Source organism: Mustela lutreola, chromosome 10 (genome assembly GCF_030435805.1).
Source record: "Mustela lutreola isolate mMusLut2 chromosome 10, mMusLut2.pri, whole genome shotgun sequence".
NCBI lineage: Eukaryota > Metazoa > Chordata > Mammalia > Carnivora > Mustelidae > Mustela > Mustela lutreola.
The window spans coordinates 83,066,207-83,092,935 of NC_081299.1; the positions used below are offsets into that span (position 1 = coordinate 83,066,207).

General features: G+C 35.7%; 1 protein-coding gene across 5 annotated transcripts in view; it reads right to left on the reverse strand.

Annotated features, from left to right (window-relative positions):
• Positions 1-26,729, reverse strand: part of DPYD (dihydropyrimidine dehydrogenase) — an 833,169-nt gene that overhangs the window by 450,328 nt on the left and 356,112 nt on the right. For all 5 annotated transcript variants that reach the window (XM_059138489.1, XM_059138488.1, XM_059138490.1 and 2 more), the window contains 3 exons: positions 22,759-22,866; positions 20,558-20,727; positions 815-1,025 (listed from right to left, as the gene is read on the reverse strand). In XM_059138489.1, coding sequence (XP_058994472.1) covers positions 815-1,025; positions 20,558-20,727; positions 22,759-22,866 — 489 coding nt within the window. The remainder of the gene's footprint in view (positions 1-814; positions 1,026-20,557; positions 20,728-22,758; positions 22,867-26,729) is intronic.

The following is a 26,729-nucleotide window of genomic DNA, read 5'->3' on the forward strand; positions in this document are numbered from 1 at the left end:
ATTGACTGACTTATCACTCAGTTGGAATACTACATAAGACATTTCCTTTTCTCATTATACTTTTTTTTAAAGCATTTTGTTCTTCCATAGCATGTCCATTTATGCCATCCAGATGAAATGAGAGGAGTTCAAACTTTCTAATTTGATTATTTTGATTTTTCTAGTGATGGTCTGGCATGAAGATAGCAGTACACCTGAATTCTATTTTTGCCTATTCATTTGGTCTTAATTTGTCTGAATCATTGATGATTGGTTGTTATAACTTCTCTGTCACATTTTTCTTTTTTTTTTTTTTTAAAGATTTTATTTATTTGACAGAGAACACAAGTAGGCAGAGAGGCAGGCAGAGAGAGAGAGATAGAGAGAGGAGGAAGCAGGCTCCCTGCTGAGCAGAGAGCCTGATATGGGATTCCATCCCAGGACCCTGAGATCATGACCTGAGACAAAGGCAGAGGCTTTAACCCACTGAGCCACCCAGGTACCTTCTCTGTCACACTTTCTTACTCAATGTCTAATTGAAGAAAAAGCCACTCTTAGAGGAAACAGGCAAACGTTACCGCAAAATAGAATATGTATTTTGATTATCAGTTTACGAGAAAGATTAATGTTATTTTCAATTCCCACCACTGTAAAAATAATTCTGTATAAGCATTCAATGCCATTTCTAAGCCTTTTAAATCAAAATTGCTTGGATTTTATACTAGAAGAAGAAAATGAATGTTAAAGTGAAAAACAATTCCCTGAAAACTGGAAACTATTATGGCACTAAAATAACAGACAATTGCCTAACACATTTCAGCTCCTGATACTCTACCTGTAGGATCGCTCAGAACTGAACCAAAGGCACTGATGACCACATCGGCTTTCAGAGTGACTATCTCATCTTCATGTTCATGCCAGTTTCCCGCTTCATCTTGCTCTGTTCGAACAAACTGCATGGCGACAATTCTCCCTTCTTTCAATATAACCTTCCGTGGAGACAGAAAAGGCAAGAATTCACACCTTTTTTCCTTAGCAAGTTCCACCTAAAACAAAACAGAACAGAGAAAAACTTCTGTATTGAATGTTGATTTTTAATTCAATTATGTACTCTACAGCTTATGACGGTTAAACCAACATGAAGCCTTTTCTTTCATCAAAGCTGAGGTTCAGTTATCAGCTATTTACATTTTGCAAATCACTGATTCAGGGGAGTCTTCCATCAGTTGGAGTTGTCACATGGAAGTTTAAAGTGCATGGCATCACAACATATTTTTCAAGTTCTCAGGACTGCTGCTCTATGGTTGGTGGCATGTAAGGCTTTGGCTCTAGCAGCCCGGTTTTCCATATGCTTTCACTTCTGTAGTATAAGTTCTCTCTTAAATCATGCTACGTATGAAAATAGATATTTCTGATTATTAATGGGATGCATTAGCTAAACTGGAAATAAGTTAATAAAGTGGGTGAGCCAATCTTGGCAAGTATGTGATTAAAATGGTAGGTAGAAAAAAGAAGACTGAGAAACTGTGGAATCAAGAAATAAATAACATTTTAATCTTACTTTCATAAAAAGGCAAATGAGAAATTTAAGAAAGAGAAATGAGCATGTTCTTGACAAATTCCCAGTTCTTCCACATCTATTACCTCATATGTGGAACACCCTCATTTTCGTTTTTATTCTCATAATGGGATGTCTATCAAGACAGAATGTTAATACTTACATATCTATTCATTTTTCCATTTACTATTTTTTGGGGAATCCAGGCCTTTGTCAATATAACCCTACATAGTATGTTGAGTTGGTTTTTTGTTTTTGTTTTTGTTTTTTCAAAAAAATGTACTATTGGAGAGGCTGAGGTGGGTATCAAGTCTCATTCTTTCCCTCCCTCATGGAAGATAGGTGGGTTCTTAGTAGGACCCTGACAAGTGAGGTTGAGAAAGTCATATGTGTAAGCTCCAAACCAGGAGTTGTCTGGGCAACATCAAGATGAAAAAAGTGAGTCATAAATTGACCTGCTCAATCTTGTGATCACGCCATAAACCCACCTCTCAACACTCTGTCCATAATTAGTGGTTGCAAACTTTGGCATGCATCAGAATCACCTAGAGGGCTTGGACCCACCCTCAGAATTTCTAGTTCTATAGGATTGGATAAGGCATGAGGATCTGCATTTCTAACAAATTCCTATGTGATGGCATGCTTTGGTTTAGAAATGACAGTTTGTGAACCACTGTCTTACCAGACTATAGCTGACTAGCTCTGAACTTAGTTGGTTGGTCTACACCAGGCATGCATCTACACCATACATTCTCAATGAGAGTAATATCACCCATAAGGGAGCAAAAACGGATTCTTAAGGAAGGAAAGAATCTTTGATGTCATAATAATTTGTGGCACCCTGCCCCATAAGAGCAGTAGTACATAAACAGATACACATGATATCAGGAGTATTAAAATTATAGTGTGTTTGTGTGTGGGGGGGGCGGTTAACTAGGAAAAAAAGTTTAAAAAGGCTCCTAGAGGGATAATTTAAAAAACAAAAACAAAAACATGGGGCACCTGGGTGGCTCAGTTGGTTAAGAGTCTATCTTCGGCTCAGGTCATGATCCCAGGGTTCTGGGATTGAACCCCAAGTCAGGCTCCCTGTTAGGCAGGGGAGTCTGCTTCTCCTTCTGACCCCTTGTGCTCTCTCTGTCTCAAATAAATAAAATCTTTAAAAAAACCTGAGGAACACTGGTCATTACTATATATTGGCATGAAACTATTGAGTCTATGTCTTATTCGAGATATGTTTTGAATATTGGCCTTAAAGCCTTAAAATTTGGAAAACTAAGAAATTACTGATATAAAAAATACTAGATATTGGTATGTCATGGGTAGCAAATATACAAAACAATAGATCTCAAAATTGTTTATACAGGTAAGTGGAATTGAATCAGGTTTGAAACCAGCTTCCACTGCTTACTTGAGATAGTCTCTAAAAAATTCTCTCTGATCTTGAGGATCCTTATATGTAAAATGGGGATAATACCTAATTACCTGGTATATGGTGTTACTTAAAGCAATTTAGAAATGTAAAGCACCTAAAGCAGAACTAAAGCAGAACTTAACATATGGAAGGTGCAAGTAAGTAAATATTATTTATTTGTAGTTGCAATTTTCTGAATTAATTTCTCCTCTCAATCATGCTTCAAACTATTCAATACCACTTAGCACTGGGCTTATGCTTCTAATAGAAAGGTGGCCCAAAAACAACGTTAAGAAAAAGAGAAGGCCAAAGAACTTCAGATGCCTTTTTAATTTTCCACAAAATAAAATGTATGATTTGTAGAAGGCAAACTAGTCCTTGAACAGTTCTAATTACAAACTAAATATGGCTCCTACATAAGATATGTTTCTGTATCACTTCTGTCACATTTGCGTTACCTTATCTAGCGCCTTGTAACTCATCAATATAAACCAGTGTATTGTGTTTCAAAAATGTCAAGTGATGCTAAATTTTAATGATAATGCCAAACTTGATTGAATAACAATGACAAATGTTTATGGTTTGAATAAATCAATACATGATGCATATTTATAATAGTACTCTTTCCTGTGAAGGGCAGAAATAAAATCCTGAGCTATGCTGTACATATTGGGAGAATGTCTCAGACTGATTTAGGCTCTACTTTGTCCCGTTTTACTTTTTGCTCTATTAATACTTAGATAGTATCTACTACTCTGTGTAGGTCATCTCATATACGTTTTTGGCAAATGTGGCATTAAATTAAAACCAAATTGGGCATTGCAAGCAAATCAAAACTTTTAAAGTAATGATTATCAATGATTTATTGCTTGAACATGCTTTAGTTGTATTCTTACTTTTGAGAGCCTAAAAACTACATGCCATTATGAACATGAAGAAACCGAATTTTAGTATTTCCTCAGTTCACATCATAATTTTCCATATGCACCAGGTAGCTTGTATTTGTGCCAACTATCTGATAGTGCACAGAAGCTGAGAGGGTGAACAGTGGCTCCCACAAAGATTACTCTGAAATTCTACTTTTGAAACTCGATATGTTCTATACTACCTAAAACATGTTAGACTAGGCGATTGGGCAGCAGACATAAATCATACCACTTCTTGCTATTTTGCTATTAAGTAGCTATTTTTCATTTTATGCAAGAGATGGAAAAACTTTTAAGGGAAAGATAGGAAGATATCACTTTAACATATGTATTTACTTGGAAAGTATTTGTATTATATTGGGAAAAAGAGAGCTGAGATGATAATGATTTTTTTTTTTTTTTGAGAGGATAAGATTTATCTCAGTCAACAAGGAAATATTAGGAAAATGAGAATTCAAAATAAGTAAAGTCATGTGTCAAATGAAATATCCTTTGAGTTATTTGTGGACAACAGAGGAGTTTACTTTCACTATTTAAGAAATCTAACAAGACAAAAATAACAATAATGGATATTTACATAGCAGGCATTTTTTTTTCTTTCTTTTTTTTTTTTTTTTTTTGAGAGAGAGATAAGTCAGGGGAGGGGCAAAGGGAGAGAGAGAGAGAAAATCTAAAGCAGGCTCCATGCCTAGCACGGAGCCCGACAGGGGGTTAATCTCAGGACTCTGAGATCATGACATGAGCCACAAATTGAGAGTCGAAGCTTAATGGAACAAGCCACCCAGGAGCCACGATAGCATATTCTTTTAACTGCTTTACATATGGCTCATTTTAACTTTCAGACAGAATACATATTATGATACTTATATATTAGTTATTTTTTTTAATATTAAGATTTAAACTAACATTTTTTCCTTATTGTGGGTCAAAAACCTAGTAACATGCTGAGTATTATGACTTACAGCTTTAGCACCCAACCTCAGGCACTCTGCTGCCTGCTGTCCTCACAACTAATCCCATGTGGGAAGAAGCACTATTTCCTTGCTTAGAAGAGAAACTGATGTTCAGAGAAACCAAAGATATATTAAGAGATGACAAACCTTAGCTAAAATCCTGATATGGCTAAACAAAAATCCTGGGTGATATTCATTAATGTCCAAAGAGAGCAACTCTATATATTTGAAAGAATGAGACTTCTCTGGTACTGGTTAGGGAATCTCAAAACAAGGTTAATTAGACTAGGAAAGGATGTAGTCTAAGGCAAATTAAAGGTCAAGGGGTTGGCCTGATAAAGGCTGCCCTCAGGGCACCAGGGGGGCTCAGTGGGTTAAGCCTCTGCCTTCAGCTCAGGTCCTGGTCTCAGGGCCTGGCACTGGGCTCTCTGCTCAGCAGGGAGCCTGCTTCCCCCCCCCCCCCTCTCTGCCTGCCTCTCTGCCTACTTGTGCTCACTCTCTCTGTCAAATAAATAAATAAAATCTTTGAAAAAAAAAAAAAAAGGCTGCCCTCAGTGGGAAGAAGAGATTCAAGCTTCCTATTCTAAGTTCAGAAGTACAGTAAAATCATGAAATACAGGAACCAAGTGATAGACTTCTGAACTCATAGTTTATAAAGTGGATAATTGAGACATAGAATATATAACTCAAGATACAAAAGTGAAAAATAAAAATAGAATTTAAATAAATTTACTTCTTAGACAGTAAATTCCTTCACAAAACTCTTTAAATACAGAAAGAATATCTTATTTAATTTGCTATCTCCAGGGTTGAGGAGTGATATTCAAATATTTAACAAATGATGAATATAAGCCAATGAATGGTCAAAAAGATGCCTGGCAAATCGGCATATACTCTAGCCAATATGCCACATGGAAGGACATAAAGTGAATTTTAGCCCTATCAAAATGATGAGCACGCAGTAGACTCTGAATAACATTTTGTTTACTAAGATGAATGACTAATATGAAAACCCAGAGGGCATTCAAGTTAATGAAAGGACAATCAACTAGTAGTATATGGAGTCAATGACTACTAAATACACATCGCAAAGCACGTTAACACTGGGTACGCAAATGACATGCTACCTGACCACAGCATCCAATGTTGTGAGGTTGAAATACGAAGTAAGCGATGTTCTTTCTCAGCTGTCAGTTACACGGCCATGACAAATTGATGGGCCAGACTGACCAGTGGTCTAACCTCACGCAGTGAGTCTTAATATTTTACTGTTTAATGAGCCTTCTGTTCATAGATGTCAGTGTTAGTGCTTTTTAATATCTAATGTTTGTTAATGATCACTAATAATCAGCAACTCTGTAGTTTTGGTACATAACATTTCTGTTCATGGCACACATATTTGTTTGTTTGATGGTACGTGTTCTCATGAGGGACAAGTGGTACATGAAGCAAACATACAAACCTCTCGTCCATATCTTCACCAATAATAACCCAAGGGAATGAAGGAGAAACATCTATAAGGTTCTATTTTGGAGGCTCAATAAACCAAGTTGTTACTTTCTTTTCATACCATATAAGGAAAGTTAAGAAGAACCTTCTTAGCTTTGATTTTATCTTCATATTCAGGGAAGATACGTGGTTGATGCTGAGTGAAATAAAAATAGAGTGCTATTGCATGCGGTAATGATGATCATTTTAATGATTAACTTTATGTAATGTGATGATTTGGTCTGATTAATATTACAGGCATCATACTGTGGAAATTATGAAACAACTTAATTTACTATAATTAAAAGCATGATGTCAACTCATTTTTAGATTGCATATAGGCAAAGTAAGCATAGGTTATAAACTATAATGAGAACTCAAACCCAGCATACATTAAATTCTAATATACAAAGTTTGAGAAATAATATGAAGAAACAATATTCTTTGTAAAGATTGCCCTTAAATAGCTAGGTATTTAACAACTTGTCAATTCTATATGAACATGAGGACCTAAGAGATAGGATTTCAAATTAAAGTTATTTGGTAGTCTGTTTTGGTCAGTGATAATCCTGAAAAATATTAGCTTTTACTTCATCCCTGTTAAATTATTGCATATCCCACAAACATTCATAACCACACAATAAGAGTTCCACTCATCTATAAATTTACCAAAGATTTATTAAGACCTTTGTGTAAAAAAAAAAAAAAATGGTGCTAGGTGCTATAGCTAATAAAACATTACCTGCTTTCAAAACTTTCACAGAGGCAGGCAAATCAGCAATCAAATTCAGTGTGGTAACACATATAAACACAGTGTGCACCAATGGCATATAAAAAGGCATTCTGTCCTGCAGCAGTGCAGGTCAAGAAAGGGAAGCCTAGAAAACGTACTGTTTGAACTAACCTTGAAGGATGAGTAGGAAGTAATTACTGGAAAGGAATTAGTTACTGGGAAATTATAGTATACAATAGATTATTTCCCTTAGGTGAGGAAAGATGTAGGAAGGTAAAGGAGTTTATTTCAACAAAGAAAGAAGGAAAGACACCTGGTTAAATCCCCTTGTGAACATGCTATTGGAAAACTATCAATCAGCATTCAAAAGTAGGAGAACCCTTATCTGTGGCATGCTTTTAGCAAGATATACCTGCTAGTCTAGGATAGCTATGGTAAAAAACAAAACAAAACAAAACAAAACAAAACAAAACAAGAAAACCTGGGAACTGGACTTATTGGGTAAGGATCTCTTAAAGAGTATATAAACTATGCAACTGAGTATATACTGGAGATATTTTATAGTTGAATTAGCTTCCTTTTGTGTAAGTGATGAGACTACTGATGTTACTTAGAAACCCCAAATTAATCTGGGTTAAAGTACATCTTGATACACCAAGGTGGGACCTGAGAAACCATGTTGGTGGTCCTGCACCTCTCCTTATTTACCCTATACTTCATGTTTATTTATATTTTTATATAAAATATTTTATATATTTTATAAAATATATTTTAATATATTTATATATTTTATAAAAATATTTTTATATTTGTATTTTATTTGTTAAGAAAGCTTGATGCAGGTTCTCTTTCTCAGTATGAGTCTGATCTCACGATCCAATCTTCTGGTGAATCTGGTTACCAAGGAGATGAAGAAAACTCAAGAAAGAGACAGTGAATTCTGCCTGCCCACTCTAGAGCTCATCTTCCTTAATTTACTAAATAGTTCTTAACCTCTTTTGTACTTTTTAGTTTGTATAGACTCACAGACAGCAGGAAAAGCAGAACAATTCTAATATGTTTACTAATTTCTAGACTATTTAAGCTAATTCTGCAGTTATTCTTTTCTTTAGCAAAAAAAGTTTGCTGAGACCACAAGTTGAGGTTCCTTTTAGTATGTACTATGATATTATAGGCTTTGGGGTTGTTTTTTCCACCTTAAGCTCGTTATTTTGTATGTATGCATGTATGTATGCATGTAGTCATTATTTTTCACTGTTCCAAGATTCATTGTTTATGAACCACACCCAGTGCTCTACGCAATACGTGCCTTCCTTAATATTCACCATCAGGCTCACCCATCCCCCCACCACCTGCCCTTCAAAACCCTCAGTTTGTTTCTCAGAGTCCACAGTCTCTCATGCTTCATTTCCCTCTCCAATTTACTCCAATTCATTTTTCTTTCCTTCTCCTAATATCCTCCATGTTATTCCTTATGCTTCAAAAGTAAGTGAAGCCATATCATAAATGACTTTCTCTGCTTGACTTATTTCACTCAGCATAATCTCCTCCAGTCCCATCTATGTTGATACAAAAGTTGGGTATTCATCCTTTCTGATGGCGGTGTAATATTTCATTACATATATAGACCATATCTTCTTTATCCATTTGTCTATCAAAGAGCATTTTGGATTTTTCCACAGTTTGGCGATTGTGGACATTGTTGCTATGGATATTGGGTTACAGATGGCCCTTCTTTTCACTACATCTGTATCTTTGGGGGTAAATACGCAATTACAGGGTCATAGAGAAGCTCTATATTTAATTTTTTAAGGAGCCTCCACACTATTTTCCAAAGTGGCTGCACCAATTTGCATTCTCACCAACAGTGTATGAGGGTTCCCCTTTCTCCACATCCTCTCCAACACTTGTTGTTTCCTCTCCTATTAATTTTGGCCATTCTAACTGATATAAGGTGTTATCTCAATGTGGTTTTGATTTGAATGTACCCGATGGCTAATGACAGTGAACACTTTTTCATGTGTCTGTTAGCCCTTTGTCTGTCTTCTTTGGAGAATTGTCTGTTCATGTCTTCTGCCCATTTCCGGACATGATTATCTGTTTTTTGGGTGTTGAGCTTAAGGAGTTCTTTATAGATCCTGAATATCAGCGCTTTGTCTGTAGTATTGTTTGCGAATATCTTCTTCCATTCCGTGGGCTGCCTCTTTATTTTATTAACTGTTTCCTTTGCTTTGCAGAAGCTTTTCATCTTGATGAAGTCCCAAAGTTCATTTCTGCTTTTGTTTCATTTGCTTTTGGAGACATATCTTGAAAGAAGTTCCTGTGGCCAATGTCGAAAAAGTTACTATGTTTTCCTTTAGGGTTGTGATAGGTTCCTGCCTCATACTGATGTCTTTTATTCATTTTGAATTTATCTTTGTGGATGGTGTAAGAGAATAGTTGAATTTCATTCTTCTATACATAGTTGTCCAAGTTTCCCAGCACCATTTATTGAAGAGACTGTCTTTTTTTCACTGGATATTTTTTCCTGCTTTGTTGAAGATTATTTGACCATAAAGTTGAGGGTCCACATCTGGGTTCTCTATTCTGTTCCACTGGTCTATGTGCTGTTTTTGTTCGAGTACCATGCTGTCTTGGTGATCCCAGCTTTGTAGTAAAGCTTGAAATCAGGCAACGTGATGCCCCCAGTTCTGTTTCTCTTTTTCAGCATCTCCTTAGCAATGCGGGGTCTCTTCTGGTTCCATACAAATTTTAAGATTGTTTGCTTCAGCTCTTTGAAAAATGTTGGTGGAATTTTGATCGGAATGGCACTGAAAGTAAAGATTGCTCTAGACAGTATAGACATTGTAACAATGTTTATTCTTCTGATCCATGAGCATGGAATGGTCTTCCATCTTTTTGTGTCTTCTTCAATTTTATTCACGAGTGTTCTGTAGTTCTTCGAGTACAGATCCTTTACCTCTTTGGTTAGGTTTATTCCAGGTATCTTACAGTTCTTGGTGCTACAGTAAATGGAATTGATTCTCTAATTTCCCTTTCTGTTAGTTACTAACAATTTTCATTGTTAGTGTATAAGAAAGCAAGATTTCTGTGCATTGATTTTGTATCCTGCCACATTATTGAATTGCTGTATGAGTTCTAGTAGTTTAGGGGTTGAAGTCTTTTGGATTTTCCATATAAAGTATCATGTCATCTGCAAAGAGAGAGTTTGACTTCTTCTTTGCCAATTTGAATACCTTTTATTTCTTTTTGTTGTCTGATTGTTGTTGCTAGGACTTCTGATACTATGTTGAACAAGAGTGGTGAGAGTGGCAATCCTTGTCATGTTCCTGATCTCAAAGGGAAGGCTGTCAGCTTTTCCCCATTGAGGATGAGATTTGCTGTGGGTTTTTCATAGATAGATTTTATGAAATTGAGGAATATTCCCTCTATCCCTGTACTTTGAAGAGTTTTAATCAGGAACGGATGCTGTATCTTGCCAAATGCTTTTTCTGCATCAATTGAGAGGACCATGTGGTTCTTCTCTCTTCTCTTATTGATTTGTTCTATCACATTGATTGATTTGTGAATGTTGAACCACCCTTGCATCCCGTGGATAAATCCCACCTGGTCATGATAGATAATCGTCTTGATGTGCTGTTGGATCCTATTAGCTAAGATCTTGTAGAGAATCTTTGCATCCATATTCATCAGGAATATGTGTCTGAAATTCTCCTTTTAGGTGGGATCTTTGCCTGGTTTGGGGATCAAGGTAATGTTGGCTTCACAGAAAGAGTCTGGAAGTTTTCCTTCTGCTTCAATTTTTTGAAACAGCTCAGGATAATAGGTATCATTTCTTCTTTGAATGTTTGGTAGAATTTCCCAGGGAATCTGTCAGGTCCTGGGCTCTTGTTTTTTGGGAGGTTTTTGATCACTGCTTCAATCTCTTTACTAGATATTGGTCTCTTCAGGTTGTCAATTTCAGTCTTGGAAGCTTATAGGTTTCCAGGAATGCAACCATTTCTTCGAGGTTGCTTAACTTATTGGCATATAAATGTTGATAATAATTTCTGATGATTGTTTATATTTCCTTGGTGTTAGTCATGATTTCTCCCAGTTCATTAATCATTTCATTAATTTGGGTTCTTTTTCTTTTCTTTTGGATTAGTTTGAACAGTGGCTTATCAATCTTATTGATTATTTCAAAGAACCAGCTTCTAGAAATAAGGACATCACTGGCAACATGATGTCAATAAAAACTTGTTTTTCAATAATCACTCTCAATGTGAATGGCCCAAATACTCCCATAAAATAGCCCAGGGTTGCAGACTGGATACAACGACAGGACTCAATTATATGCTGTGTACAAGAGACACATTTTGAATTTACAGATACATCCAGACTGAAAGTGAAGGGATGGAGAACCATCTTTCATGCTAGTGGGTCTCAAAGGAAAGCTGGTATATCAATTCTCATATCAAATAGATTAGATTTTAAGCTAAAGACTGTAGTCAGAGATACAGAAGGACACTACACCATTCTTAAAGGGTCTATCCACCAAGGAGGTCTAACAATTGTAAATATTTATGTCCCCAATTGGCAGCAGCCAACTACATAAGCAAAAAAAAATAAGTTAAAAAAAATAAAGAGTCATATTGATATGAATACATCTATTGTAGGGGATCTTAACACATCACCCTCAGTAATAGATCAGCAAAGCAGAAGATCAACAAAGAAACAAGAGCTTTGAATGACACATTGGGCCACATGTACCTCATAGATATTTACAGAACATTCCACCCTAAAACAACAGAATACTGGTTCTTCTCAAGGGCACATGGAACCTTCTCCTGAACAGACCACATACTGGGTCACAAAACAGGGTTCAACTGATACCAAAAGACTGAGACTATTCCCTGCATATTCTCAGACCTCAATGCTTTGAAACTGGAACTCAGTTTGGAAGGAATTCAAACATTTGGAAGCTAAACACCATCCTGCTCAAGAATGTTTGGATCAGCCAGGAAATCAAAGAAGAACTTAAGCAATTCATGGAAACCAATGAGAATGAAAACACATCGGTCCAAAATATATGTGATATAGCAAAGGCGGTCCTAAGGGGGAAATACATAGCCATTCAAGCCTATAAAACTATAAAACTAAAAAAACTATACACTAAATCTTTTTACACCTTAAAAAACTGGAAAATCAACAACAAATTAAGCCAACCCCATGCACAAGAAGGAAAATAATTAAGATTAGAGCAGAGATCAATGAGTTAGAAACTAGAGATATAGTAGAACACTTAAGCTTTTTAAATTGAAGAATCCTGAGCTGAAAGAAATATTTTTCCATGTAAGAGTTGTACAATGCAGTGGATACAGCTGCCCCTTAACTATTTTATTGTGATACTACTGAGCTTCAAAAACCAGAAACACAATTCATGGGATAATTTAGGGGGTTAAATGCTTTTGCACAAGCATCACAAAATACATTTTTTTCTAACAAGGAGAATGCATTTTTGTTTTATTTTTTAAAAAATTTATTTGTTAGAGAGAAAGGGAGAGAGAGAGAGAGAGAATATGAGAAAGCATGAGGGGGCAGAGGGGCAGAAGGAGAAGTTGATTTCCTGCTGAGCAGGGAGCCTGACTCAGGGCTGGATCCCAGGACCCCAAGATTATGACCTGAGCCCAAGGCAGATGTTTAACTGACTGAGCCACCCAGGTGCCCCAAGAAGAGTCTATTTTTAAATATTACTCATAATTGACAAAATTTTCTTAAATCTGACTAACTCTTACATTTCTCATCTTGGACCTTCCTGCAGTCAATCATTCCTGGGTGCTATCAGAGTATCTCACAAAATTTTCTTCTGCATAACTTTTCAGGATCTTTCTTCAATCTTGAAATCCCTCTTTATATAAATCTGTTCAAACAAGGATGCTCTCTTATTTCTAATCCTGAGTTTATTTATATCTATAAATGTTTATTAATTTTTTACCTTTTATATTATTGGTTATAGTTTTTTTCTTTCTTTTCTAAAAATTCTGTAGCTATCTTTTAAAACACTGAAGACCAGGAATGATGATTTTTATTCAATCTACTTTTAATGTTAGGTTAATATTGTAACATGGTATATTTTAAAACTTGGGAAATAATTACTTATTTAAAAGTTAACAGTAGTAATTTTGAGGTGTATGTATATATGTATAAATTATAAATTTTGAGTTTTTCATTTTCATGTAAAGTCTTCCTATAGGCTTTCAATGCCCAGAAAATACTATTCCACACAATTCACTGATTTGATGCTTTGGATCAAACATCATTCTATACTTTGAATCAGATATAAGTTGAATGAACCAATCCATCTGAAGGAGTTGCATTCTAATATGTGAGGTGAGTATAAAGTAATAACTTTCCTATGTGACAAGTGCTACTATACAGGAAGCATAAAGAGCTATAAGATCTCACAGGAGGGAGACTAAGGAAGCTGTCGAAGAAAAAAATGACATTTGGAGCAGGCCTTGAAGGATGAGTTCACCTTTTTAAAAGAAAAAGATATGATTAAATGATTTAAATGATTTAAAAATAATATTTATTTGTTTTTATATTAATTCATGTATGTTTTCTTTTTATCTCTTGGATTTTGTGCCTGACCAATATGCATATTTTTAAAGTTATGCATTTTATAACTATTTTATAGTTACTTTTTAATATTTTCAATGTATAAGACAAGAAAAGAAGACATTGAAAAACTGAGAGGACTATTACTAATGGAAGAAGGCCCTCTAGCTTTCACATAAACGTTAATAAAGTAATAACACATTGCCATGTAATAAAGCCTGATAGTGACTTAATAACAACATAAATGTTCACTGATAATGAATTTATGTTTATATATGTATCTGCACACATCTAGATGCATATAAATACATACATATATACATATGGATCATAAATGATTATTAAACCTTTTTAAAAGAGATGTAGTTTTCAGCTCTATAGCTATTCCTTGTCAACATAATATAGTTACCATCCTCCCCTAGGAATTATTTTGTGTAAATTTTATTTATTCATTTGACAGAGAGAGAGAGAGAGCGTGCGCACGCACGCACAAGCAGGGGAGGGGCACAGGGAAAAGCAGATGTCCCCCTGAGTAGGGAGCCTGACACGGGACTCGATTCCAGGGCCCTGAGATCATGACCTCAGCTGAAGACAGATGCTTAACCATCTGAGCCACCCAGGCACCTCCCTCCTCTAGGAATTATTGAAAACAGTTAAGCCTTTAAAGTGTATAATCTTGGATGAGCATGGGCTTTTGTTGGCTCCTGCACTATTTATAGGTTTGTTTGTTTGTTTGTTTGTTTTGGGTCCTACTCGCCACCTGAATTACTGCATTCTGGGTAGAATTCTGACAACTTCAGCTGTCAGTTTCTTTGATATCATGTCTTGAATGCAGCACATTTTACCTACCAATAGACTAGGGATACATTAACTGCAACTTGCTTCAAGAGTAGTATTTCTAGATAGGGTCAAGTTTTTCGGTACAGAGTTGCTGTTATTCTCTGAGGAGACATAGACCTCCTGTCCAGATTCCACATAATTCACATATCTTTCTCTCAGTGTTCAAAATATAGAATTTGGGGCATATAAAAAGCTTTCAGAACCATAAAATTACAGCAGTAATTTTATAGATGGGCATTCTCAGATTAGGGTTTATAACTTAGAACCAACTTCTCAAACAACGTTTAGTTAAAAGCTTTTCAACTGTTCCATTTTACTTTCTCATATGACACTGAATTTTCATACTTTTCAAAAATGGAAACACGCTTAGATCCATGGAACATCATTCCCATGCCATCATTAAAGTATTCACTATATATTTAATATCTTAGTACCAGGGGAGCCCCTAGCTGCCACCAATTTACTGTAGGCTGAGGGCAATTGTGTGTGTTTATTTATTTGTTTATGTGCAGGTATCTTCATATTGCCAATCATGCTAACAGATTCTGATTACTTTCTGTGAAGAATACCAACTTAAATGATGTGCAGGTGCCAAATTGTTGAAGAGCTCCTATAAGCATCAACCTTAGTAAGTAAAATTAAATGTGTCAGCATATAGAGGTTATTTTCTAAAAACAGTCCCAGGTTCATATTTCTTATAATTAAATAAAAACTAGAAAGTATTACTTACTGGTAAGAAAATCAATGTTTAGACAGCAAGATGTAGGTAATGAAAGTATCAATGAATGTAGTAGCTCAAAGATCATTTGTTTGCTTGTTTTTCAGATTTTATTTATTTGAGAGAGAGAAAGCGAGAGAGAGAGAGAGCACATGAGCAGGGAGGGCAGAGGGAGAGGGAGAAGCCGACTCTCCACTGAGCAGGGAGCCCAACCAGGGCCTCGATCCCAGGACCCTGGCATCATGACCTGAGCTGAAGGCAGACGCTTAACCGGGTGCCACCCAGGCACCCCCTTAAAAAATCATTTGATATAAATGTCTGAGAGGAGGCCTACAGATTGACCACACAGAGATCTATTATGGGGTATGCTATACGGTATCAGAAGGAGTCAACAAAAAGGCACATTCTTTCACATGAAAATCTATTATTTCAAAGAAAGAAAAGAAGATGTATTATTTCAGCATTGCAGTAACAAAGAAATTTTCGACTAACCAAACTAGGCAATCTGATGCTGTTATTTTTATTATTAAAATAGTAAAGTAGCATCAAAACAGCTGACCCTCTATATAGCTCAAATATGGGGAAACAGACACATCAAAGGTAAATCAGTTAATATTTTGGCAAATGAATAGGGGGAAGCCAAAGGGCACTGGAGAGTGCTCTAGAGAGCCCATTTAAACCACGGCAGAATTAAAGATCGATCATATTTTTGCTAATATTGGGAAATTAAATACATGAACAACAGATTCTTAAAGTTTGTGGATGAGATGGTACTGTTAAAATAATTTTGTACCATATTCTTCTCAGTAATAAATAATAGGAACTACAAAGTCCTTCCCCAACCTTATCTTTTAAATTTATCTACTCAAGCAGGTCTGTTGAGTCCTGACCTTCACGCCTCCTTTTAGGGATTCCCGACTGCCTAAAGCATTCTTGCAGTTCTATCTGATCTGTCAACAGCTTTTAATACCAGCATTTTGGGGGATTCTGTTATCCTGTGAAATTTAATCTCACCTATTTAAGCTTGCAGAAAGTACTGGAGGGAATTATTAACAGATTTCCCCTCATCTTCTTAGAGGCTAGTGCTGAGTGATTGGCTGGTTTCCCTGAGGACCCGCAGCTGAGAAGCACTAGTTTGTCAGTAGCATCCTATTTAGCATGTGTGTGAGGCCACCAGGGAGACTGAAAGACATTTGGAATCAGAATTACATCAATATGCTGATGATGCCTCAATATCTTCGTTTCATCAAACCTGTATCCCATAGCATTAATGCTTTCTTAACTAAGATGGAAAGTGCCCCCGAACAGCACACTGCTTACAGCTCTAATTAGACAGCTGGAAACGACACTGATGATATGTAAGAGCAGTGGATCAGCAGTCTTGGCATCACCAGGAAACCTGTTAAAAATGCAAATTCTCGGGCCCCTCCCAGACCTACTGAGTCAGAAACTCTGGGACCAAGGCCCAGCAAGCTGTGTTTAACAAGCCCTCCAGGTGATTCTGATGCATACTAAAGTTTGAGAACATCTGCATTGGAAGAATGGGATGTGGGTGTCACTGCTGAATCTACTGGGCGCTGCCTCCAAGTTAAGCAGATTAAAGCACTTCCATATCCAATCACACTGTGCTTGGTTACTAACCACATGATGTTAAATGTAACTGGCTTTTATAATAATTCATATTTGCCACAAAAAGATGAGAGAACTTTATACCATTCTGCATTCCCCATCCTCTAAAATCATCTGAGAATTAGACCGAAGCTTTGCATATAGGCACACTGACATGCTTAACAGTGAGGACCTTAACCAACAAAGAAAAATCACATTATTCCCAAATTCCATCCAAGAGCCTAAACCCATTAAACAACACACATATGTGAGAAAAACCCTAAACATACATTTTTGTCATTCTTCATTGACTTTAAAGAAACCAACCGTAGTTATAGTATGAGTGTATTGGGAGCAGAAAGCATGGGAGGAATAGGAGAAAGACAAAGAAACTGGGCACAACGTTAAATTTTTCATGTTGGTTATAATTTTTTTCTATAGTATATTCTCCCCAAATCCTGTCTTGAAGTATTGAACTTCCTCCTGACAGGTTCATAACTTAGCATTGCCATGTCATGGGCCTTCTTCTGATGTACCAAAACCAAGTAACAGACATGAGGCATTAATACCAGAACCTCTGGTAATTCTGAAAGCTCTGAATTCTAAAAAGAGCACAGGCACTGGTCAAAAACCCAGCTCTAAAATCTATGCATATTCTGATAATGCATTACATATTATTTCTTCTCTCATGCTGAGGAATTTTGCCTAAAATAACCAAATGAACTTTCAAAAGCCTATTATTCTAATACTGGTCTAACCTGGAAAGTATTAGTTGTTTTTGTTTTTGTTTTTGTTTTAAGATTTTATTAGGGACTCCTGGGTGGCTCAGTTAGTTAAGTTGCTGCTTTCTGCTCAGGTCCATGACCCCAGGGTCCTGGGATCGAGTCCTACATCAGGCTCCTTGCTCAATAGGGAGCCTGCTTCTCTCTCCACCTTGGCCTGCCACCCTGCCTGCTTGTGTGCTCTCTCTCACACACAAATAAATAAATAAAAATCTTAAAAAAAAAAAAAAAGATTTTATCAGTTTATTCTGGGGGGAGGAGGAGAGGTAAGGAGAAAGGGGAAGAGGTGAAAAGAGAATCTCAAGCAGACTCCCTGCTGAGTGCAGAGCCCCTTACTGGGCTCTATTTCACAACCCTGATCCTGACCTGAGCCAAAATAAAGAGCCCGGCCCTCAACCAACTGAGTCACTCAGGCACCCCAAAAGTATTAGCTCTCTTAATGTCAGAGGCCCTGATGCCAATTCCCTCCAAAAAACATTCATTTCACAATTCTTTGCTAAACACTTTATATGTGGCCCCACTGTGCTAGGCTGGGGGAAGAAACAAAGGAACCAAGAGAGCTGACCATGGCCCCTGTTCTTATGGACCTCACAGTCAAGTAGTTTGAAGATCATATAAAAAATTTGGTTCCCTGTAAGCCAATTATAAACATCCATTTGTTTTCATGGTTTTAATTAGGCCCCAGATCCACCTTAGTTCTACTAAGCTGTACTGCAATTGGGTGACCTGTTGTTCCACAGACCCATTGTTTTTCAACAATTTGCAAACCATGGCTCAGTCCAGTGAACTCTGGCCTTAGGGCCAGCCGTGACTGGACTCTGATCTTTGCATTTTGTAAGCCAGTCCACTGACTAATGGCCTACTCTTCCAGTTAGCCCCAGACAGCCTCCCTTCTTCTGACCAAAACCTCGTTAGTCAACTTTCAACAGAGCTGTCCTTTTAAAAATTAATTCAGATCTTGGTGCTTCTTTGCTCATAACAGTCCAGTGGCATCCTCTCTCACACAAAAAAGCTAAATGCCTACAAGACCTCACCTAGTGTGCCACAAACTGTCCTCTCTTACACTGTTCCAGCCATACTGACTTATGTTTTTTATATTCCCAGACATTTAACAGCCTTCTTTAATTGCCTTGCCTGGAATGTTTGGCCCCGATCTCTACATTTCCTCACTTCTTCATTTGTCTGCCCCAAAGTCACCTTATTAGAGAGGCCTTCCTGGGCTATCTCATTTACAAGGGCAAATCCTTACTACTTCTTCTACCATACCCTCATCCCAAATACACATGCCTTATACTTCTACCTTCATTAACTTTTCTCCATAGCACTAATAACCTTTCAATACACTATTTATGTGATAGTTAGTTTGACCAACAAGTGTCTTCCCTCAGTAAGTACAAGCTGTATTAAAATTGTATTAAAATTGCCAAGACAATGGCTGATACATAATGTATGGTCAATATGTATAGGTTGATTAAATCAATAAATAAGTAACAAACGTCTACCTCTACCCTCACAAGTAATTACCTGGTCTCATTTTGTGTCTGTGTTCTACTGAGGGTGGAAGAAACAGTCATCACTCATTTCCAGTTACCACTGTTAATGGAAGATGACTATAAGATAAAGTATAAAGTAACTTGCCATTTCCATCTGGGGACATCTTCCCTTCCAACTCTCAAGGTGCAGCTTTTATAATGAAAACTTTTTGATTTTGGAATCAGAAGAACAAGATTTAAAATATTTAGTTCAAAACAAATGTGCCAACTTTCTATTCTTTGCTGAGGCTCTGTGATATGCATGGAGATATACAGGTGAATAAAATTAGCTATTGTCCTCCTTTTATCTTAGGAAAGTCATTTAATTCCAGGATGGATGTTTTCTTTTTATTTGCAACATAATGAAATTATACTAACTGATACTATAGATTTCACTCTAGAAAAAAACCTCCCCAGATGGTATGACCACGCCCACCTTGGATTTTGGGAAAAAAAGTCTGAATGGGTATAATAGATAAAAGAAAACCCAGAGAATAAAGTTGACATCTGAAACGCAGCCATGAACCAGTGGTGACTCTAATATTTTAGTGAGATTAATCTGTAATGTGGTTAATCTACATGTGACAAATTACCTACTGACTATAGTTATAATTCTTACCTGGTATCAAGACTCCAAATATATTAAGGCATTCTAAAGCAAATCATATTCATAATACTGATTTGGATAAAATTAGTAATTTGCCTTTCTATAAATATGTTTTGTTCTTGTTCTTAGAACTAATATCCTTCATAAGACATTATCTTCCTCTAATAGCATTAAAATTTGAGAAGTCCATGGTACAAGTATCCAGTGGATGCCTCACCAAAGATTCATCACCAGTCACTTGAAAGAATGAAATCATTTTAAATCTGTCATTTTTAGTAAGTTAATTCTAAATAATGCTTACATGAGGCTCTTAAAAAAATAATAAATGGCAATCTCTTTGTTCTATTGGTTTTACCACAGAATGAACTGACTTAAAGTATAACCCAGGCATATAACTTTGAATATAGCTTGTAAACATGACTTATAGAGATTCCAGTTGTCTCTAATTACCACATTCTCCCAATATCCTACATTTTGTGATGAATCTCTATTGTTCAGAAATGACGACTTAGCACATTCCACTGTTACTAGTTAAATACAATACATTTCAAAGATACTAACGCTAAGAAAAAGAAGCACTTAATATTGACAAAGATAAATTTCTCATTTTATCCAATAAAGTATTATAAAATAATGTTTTTACTTTGAATGTCTGAATTAGGGGGGAAAAAAAACCCATGGGTCGCCCAGAAATTTTTTAAATTTGCATTTCATAATTTCAAGAACATTCTGATGACTGAGCTAGGAGACTGCACATCAACAGTTTCATGTCCTAAAATCTGTTGCATTACAACTCCCTATTTTCTGATGATTCCATTTTACCTCCTCGGGGACAGCTCTTATATTAACAAAGCCTTTTCTGAAGACGATGGACACGCGGCGGGCTCCACAACATAAAGCGGATGTCGCACAGTCGAAAGCAGTGTCTCCAGCTCCGAGTACAATCACGACTCCCCGTATCGATGGCAATGGAGAGTGACAGGCGCACATTCCTGAATGATGAAAGGAAAACCCCATTTTCAAGTAGAGAAACCATTTCTGCATGACAGCTCAAAAGATACTTGTACTCAAAGCAGTGTAAAATTGCATCTTGCGGTTGCTGAGGATGGAGTGTCACTATCAAATTATTCTGCTTCATTGAAAGACAGTTTTATTCCCATTTTAAAAATATGCTCATATATGTAATTTCATAGTCAGTACCTTTAACTTCTTTTTTCTTTTAGAAGGATCGCTACAACACATTTTAAAGAGCTTAGGTACTAACAAACTGCAATCAATCAATTAAAACATGCTTTGTCAAAGTCATGTTATGTAATTTTAACTTAGTGTCATTAAATTTCTGTTTGTTAGAATGAAAAAAATGATCTTTATCATCTGGGTTAACATAATTGACAGCATTTCATGAAAATATTTTACTTAGATATTATTTTCTAGGATTTCTAATGTATAGCCTTGCTATATACTATATTTAGGAAATTTTGAAAATTTACACACTGAATAAGTGCTTTCTATGTAACTGAAGAATTTTTAACAAGTATTTTCTTGAAATAGTTAAAATGAACTTTCTTTCCTTTACAGTTTTTCCCCGGTTTTGTTTGTAAAATAGAGCTATAAAAGAAACAGGACTTTCTACATGTCCATTTCTCAAGGACGTATATATGAAGACTTGATATCCATATGAAGATTCTCATAAAAAAGTAAGATGCAGGTTTCTGTATGTGTCAGGTATTGCTGTGTTATCTGATTCAGTAAAACTACTGAGAAGGGATAAATTACTATAAATGAAATGGCACCATGGGCAGCATAGGCCTATAATCTCAATAAGTGTAATCATCCTGCTCCGAAGAGTACATTTGGGATTATGTAATTGGCCTTCTGTAATTCTCAAAAAGACATGTACTATGACCTTCTTTAGAAAGGGCTGCAGGTACAGAAGCATCCCCTTCTCCTGGCAGGAGGAAGGTGGACATGGTCTACATGTGCTTAGCTGTAAACTTCTGCAGAATGACCTAATAAAGTTTCTTATCTTTTTAAATTGTAGGATAAAAATGGAAGCTTTTATCTTTTCACATGCAATTAGATGTTAGAATAGCTGAACTTTAAGACTTTAAAAATATATGTCTAAAGGATTTAGATGATCTGGTGTAGAGAATATATTATAGTTTCTTTATTACTAAGACTGACCCTCATCCAACCAAAGCACAGGACTGGTTTAAACTTCTGGTTGCTCCTCAGGCTGCATGTAGTGATATTACATAGAGACCACATACTAGGGTGTCTATCAGTGTTTTCCTTTAGCTTCATATATCTGCTGTTCAGCAAGAAACTCTTTCTGCCTGCTTAGACACAAATGCTGAAAGATATGTGAAAATGTGTCCTACTTTAAAATTAATATATACATATATATGTATATTTGTGTATATATATTTATATTGTATATATACATATATATTTACATTATATATACATATAAAATATAAAATAGTTCCTAAACTGAAGTTCCTGCCATTTCTTTTAAGAACATCTCCCAGGTGGGGCGCCTGCATGGCTCAGTTGATTGACCATCTGTCTTGGGTTCAGGTCATGATCCCAGGGTCCTTGATGGAGCCCCATGTCTTCAGGCTCCCTGCTCCACAGGGAGTCTGCTTCTCCCTCTCCCTCTGCCTGCTGCTCTCCTGCTTGTACTCTCCCTCTCTGACAAATAAATAAAATCTTAAAAAAAAAAAAAAAAGAACATCTTCCAATATTTGTTTAAGACTCTTCCTTTGAAGAAACTTTACATCATGCAGTGTAGACCTCTATATGACAGAATGGAAAAAAATCCTTAAGATGATATTTGATTGGAAGATTAAAACAAATGGATGATCCTGAAAAATGATTACATCATATTTGCTTTAAACTTTATACTGCTGTAGCAAAAATGATTTGAGATTTGAACAGTGTCCGCCTGAGCCTAGATTTAACATAAATTTATAATAAATAAACAACATAGGCAACAGTAGGAATACAAAACAATGTTTTACCTGCTTTACTGCTTTTGGCCACAAGTGGCAAAAAGTCTTTGGATGTGTAAAATCCGTGGTTCTGGGTCAGGTCTTTGAAGATATGATTTTTATTGGGGTCTGGCAAACCTAAGTAATAAAAATTTATAAAATCTTGTTAGCAGAAGAAGGCGGTTTTTCCTACTCTATATTTTTAAAAAGTAGAAAGCTGAGATCATGAAAATAATGTGGTTCTGAGAGGAAAAAAAAATCTGTAAGCAAACCAACATAAAAATGTATATAATACATTGTAACAGACCTCAGTGTATACCTTTACTATATAACTAAGCACACACCATAAATCATACATTCAAGTACACATATGGGTATATACAGAAACATGGATACACACAATACACGTACATTTAGTGTTTAAGGGAAAATCAGGTTATATTATTTCCTCATGTCAAAAATAAAAAAAATTTCTAGTGTATTAGAGTACTAAATATAAAAAAAAATTACAAATTAAAACCTAAACACAATATGGATATATATGTATCTAGTCCTGAATATGACAGATCATTCGAAGAAAAAAAAAACTTGGAAGAAAAGATGTATTTTAACACAAAAAATCAGCTATTTGATTATTTGGAGCATTATTTTAACAATAAAAGAATGGATAATGAAATAGGGATAATGAAAAATACAAACAGCTTCTAAGCACCAAAACTTTAAATACATTAGTAATTTAGGAACTATAATTTAAAACAATGAAATATTATTTCCTGCCTATTAAAATGTAAAGTAAAAAAATTTAAGAAAATTATACTATATGGCAAGGGTGAAAATGGGACTTCTCATACTCTTTGGTGCAAATACATATTGGTGCTCGATTTCTAGAAAATAGTTCTGAATCTGTACTAAGGGAACACTAAAACATGCAAATAAAGACCTAATGTGCTTAAATAGTCAATGCAAAGAGAGAGAGAGAGAGAGAGAGAATGAAGGAAAACCAGAATGCCAATAAAATGAGTGAGCTTACTTTGAAAAAGAAAAAGGCAACAGAACACAAGGCAAAAAAAAAAAAAAAAAAAACAAGGCAGCCACTAAAATGAATATTTGAAAAATATCGGAATTGAACTGTAGTCAAAATATAGTCTGAAATGAACTAGCAGGATACAAAACTATATAGTTTGACACAAGTTTCATAAAATTTGAAGGGTGATCATTTCTGGTGGTAGGACTGTGGATAATGTATTTTTTCATTATTTCTTTATTTTCCAAATTTTCTACAACAAGCATTCATCAACCATATAATTAGGAACTAACTGCCAAAATTTTGAAAAGAAAATGAATAGCAGACTATTTTTTTTTCAAAGTATAAACAAAGCAAATCTGACAGCAATCACCCTACCATAGAAAAGTATAGAATTAACTCATCTCAGATCCATAAACACAGGGGAATATTTATAGTTTAACTTTATTTACTTCCCCAAGCTCTGGGTTATTCTAGAGAGGTAGGATTTCATTTTATTGTAAATGAAAAGCAATGAGTATGTTGGTGGACACCTAGAGTAATAAGGATGGCCTAAGAATGACTTTCTTAAGTATGATAAGGTAGGTACCCTATCTCATCTGAAAGCTGAAGGGGTCTGTGGATTGAGTGAGTGTATAACCAGCAACAGACTGCTTTGATCCTTCAACTTAATTCAAACATTTTTCTTCCCTGTCCAGCATTGCTTCCTCCCAAGGATTTGCCCTTTGCTCATAGATTATTAGTTTAAGATCACTTGTCATTAAAATTATTTTATTTATCTAGGAAGGTAGGCAAGTCATTTGATTTACTTTGCTTTGGTGGCTTTTTTTTTTTTTCTTAAAGCTTTTCTTAAATTCCAGTTAGTTAACATACCATGCTTTGACTTCTTTGTAAATGAAATAAGACTGTTTCCTCATTTTCTGACACAAAGGATTACTCCTTGGGTATATTTATAACATGGAAACTATTACATAAATGTGTGGTTATTTATATAATTCTTTTAGAAAGACTAGGATAGGGAATGGTAACGGTTACATAAAAATAGTGGAGTATGTACTTGAAGACTCTAATAACAAAACAATTTTTCTTGAAAGCTTTAAAAGATGACTATAGTTTTAGGCACATCTGATTAGTCTGACCAATACACACACACACACCATTTTGAAATTTAAATAAGGACCCTGTCTCCCCTCTTACATATGTTACTATATTATAGAGATAGCATATGTTCTATAGCACTTCATTTTCCTGTAAACACACACACACACACACACACACACACAAGAAAAACAACATGGAGTGCTGTGCAATTTCAAGGAGATATGGCAAACAAAAATCTTTTAAAAAGATCAAAAACAAAGCACAGAAAATGTATGTGGCAGATAAAAGTTCTGCATTTACTGTCAATAGAGTCTAATATCCTCCCTTTACTAACTAACTCTTAGTCTGAGCTTTTTTCAATACTTGCCATGATTAAGACACAGAGAGAAATTTACATCGTGATTATTTTCTATAGACCTATTGCTAAAACAACATTTCTAAAGAAATGCAAGGCATTCTTATTGAATATACCACTGGATCCACAGGGAAGACTTTTCCTATCCTGCAAGGATTATTTCACAAGAAAAAAGGTTTGGTAAAATTTAAATTCACTTTTTCACTTGGATCAAGAGACTGACAAGTACAACTGAATTTCCTGCACTTTTACCCCATTCTGCATTTATCACTCTAATGAATTTAACATTTACTGGATCAGATTCTTTCTGTAAATGTTCAGGAGGGCACCAGTTAGATGTTCTGACTTATGGATAATGGCTTAATGAGAGAAACAATGAGCCAGAAATGGGGCAGGATCCATGTGTTATTCATTCTTGCAGCCTCTTTAGCCACACCCCAGGGCACAAATCCTTTTAAGGTCCCAAGGTCCAGGGAAGTCTTCTCCCTAACCTGGGTGGCAGGTCATCCCTTATGACCTAGGGCAATGCATCTGAAGCCCTCCTCACAGAATGTTTGGTAGTCTGGCCCAGCTGCAAAAGTGCCCTAGAGTCTACTAACCATGATGCTGTGGGGTGATTCAGAGCAGGACCTTTATCATTAGCCAGACTCTGGGGTGAGGTCTTCCTCTCTCATTTACCATCTCTGTGATCTTTTGGGAGTGCCAGTAATTGCATGTACTTAGCTAGACTATCAGATGTTCTGGTCAAGGACTAATCTACATATTGCTATGAAGGCATTTTATAAATATGGTTAACATCTATAATCAGTTGACTTTAAGTAAAGGAGACTGTCTTGATCATGTGGGTAGGCCTCATCCAACCAGTGGAAAGGCCTTAAGAATAAAACTGAAGTTTCCCAGAGGAAGAAGAAATATTGCTTGCTGGCCCAGCCCACAGATTTCAAATTTGTCAATTTCCACAATTACATAAGCCAACTCCTTGAAATAAATTCTATAATATGATATATCTGTATCTATAGATCTCCTAATAATTCCGCTAAGGACAACAATTACACACCTCTCACTAATGTGAGATTTAAAGGAATTTATCTACGTATTTATCCATCCATCTATCCATCCAACCAACCATCTATATTAAGCATTGAGACGTAAAACATAATGAATGCTCATTAAACATTAACTATTAATATTAAGATAGATTTATTTATTCTGTCGTTTATCAATTCTCCCAAATTTCACATCTTATGGCAAGGAAAGAATAGAGTTTAAAGTATTAAACCTTAGCAAATTTAAACAAAGTGCTATAAAAAAAGAAAAATGAAGCAATCTTAAGTGAAATATGAGAGATAATGAAACTTGCAAATACCCATCTATCAAAGGAAGATTTCCGTGAGAGTAGGTGGCATATTAATAAATAAGGTATGTGTCTCTATCAGAATGATTTCAAAATGACACTGAAATGACTTTTTAATTCACCTTTCAGTGGGAAGAAGGAGGTTTATGAATAAAGAAGAATTGACA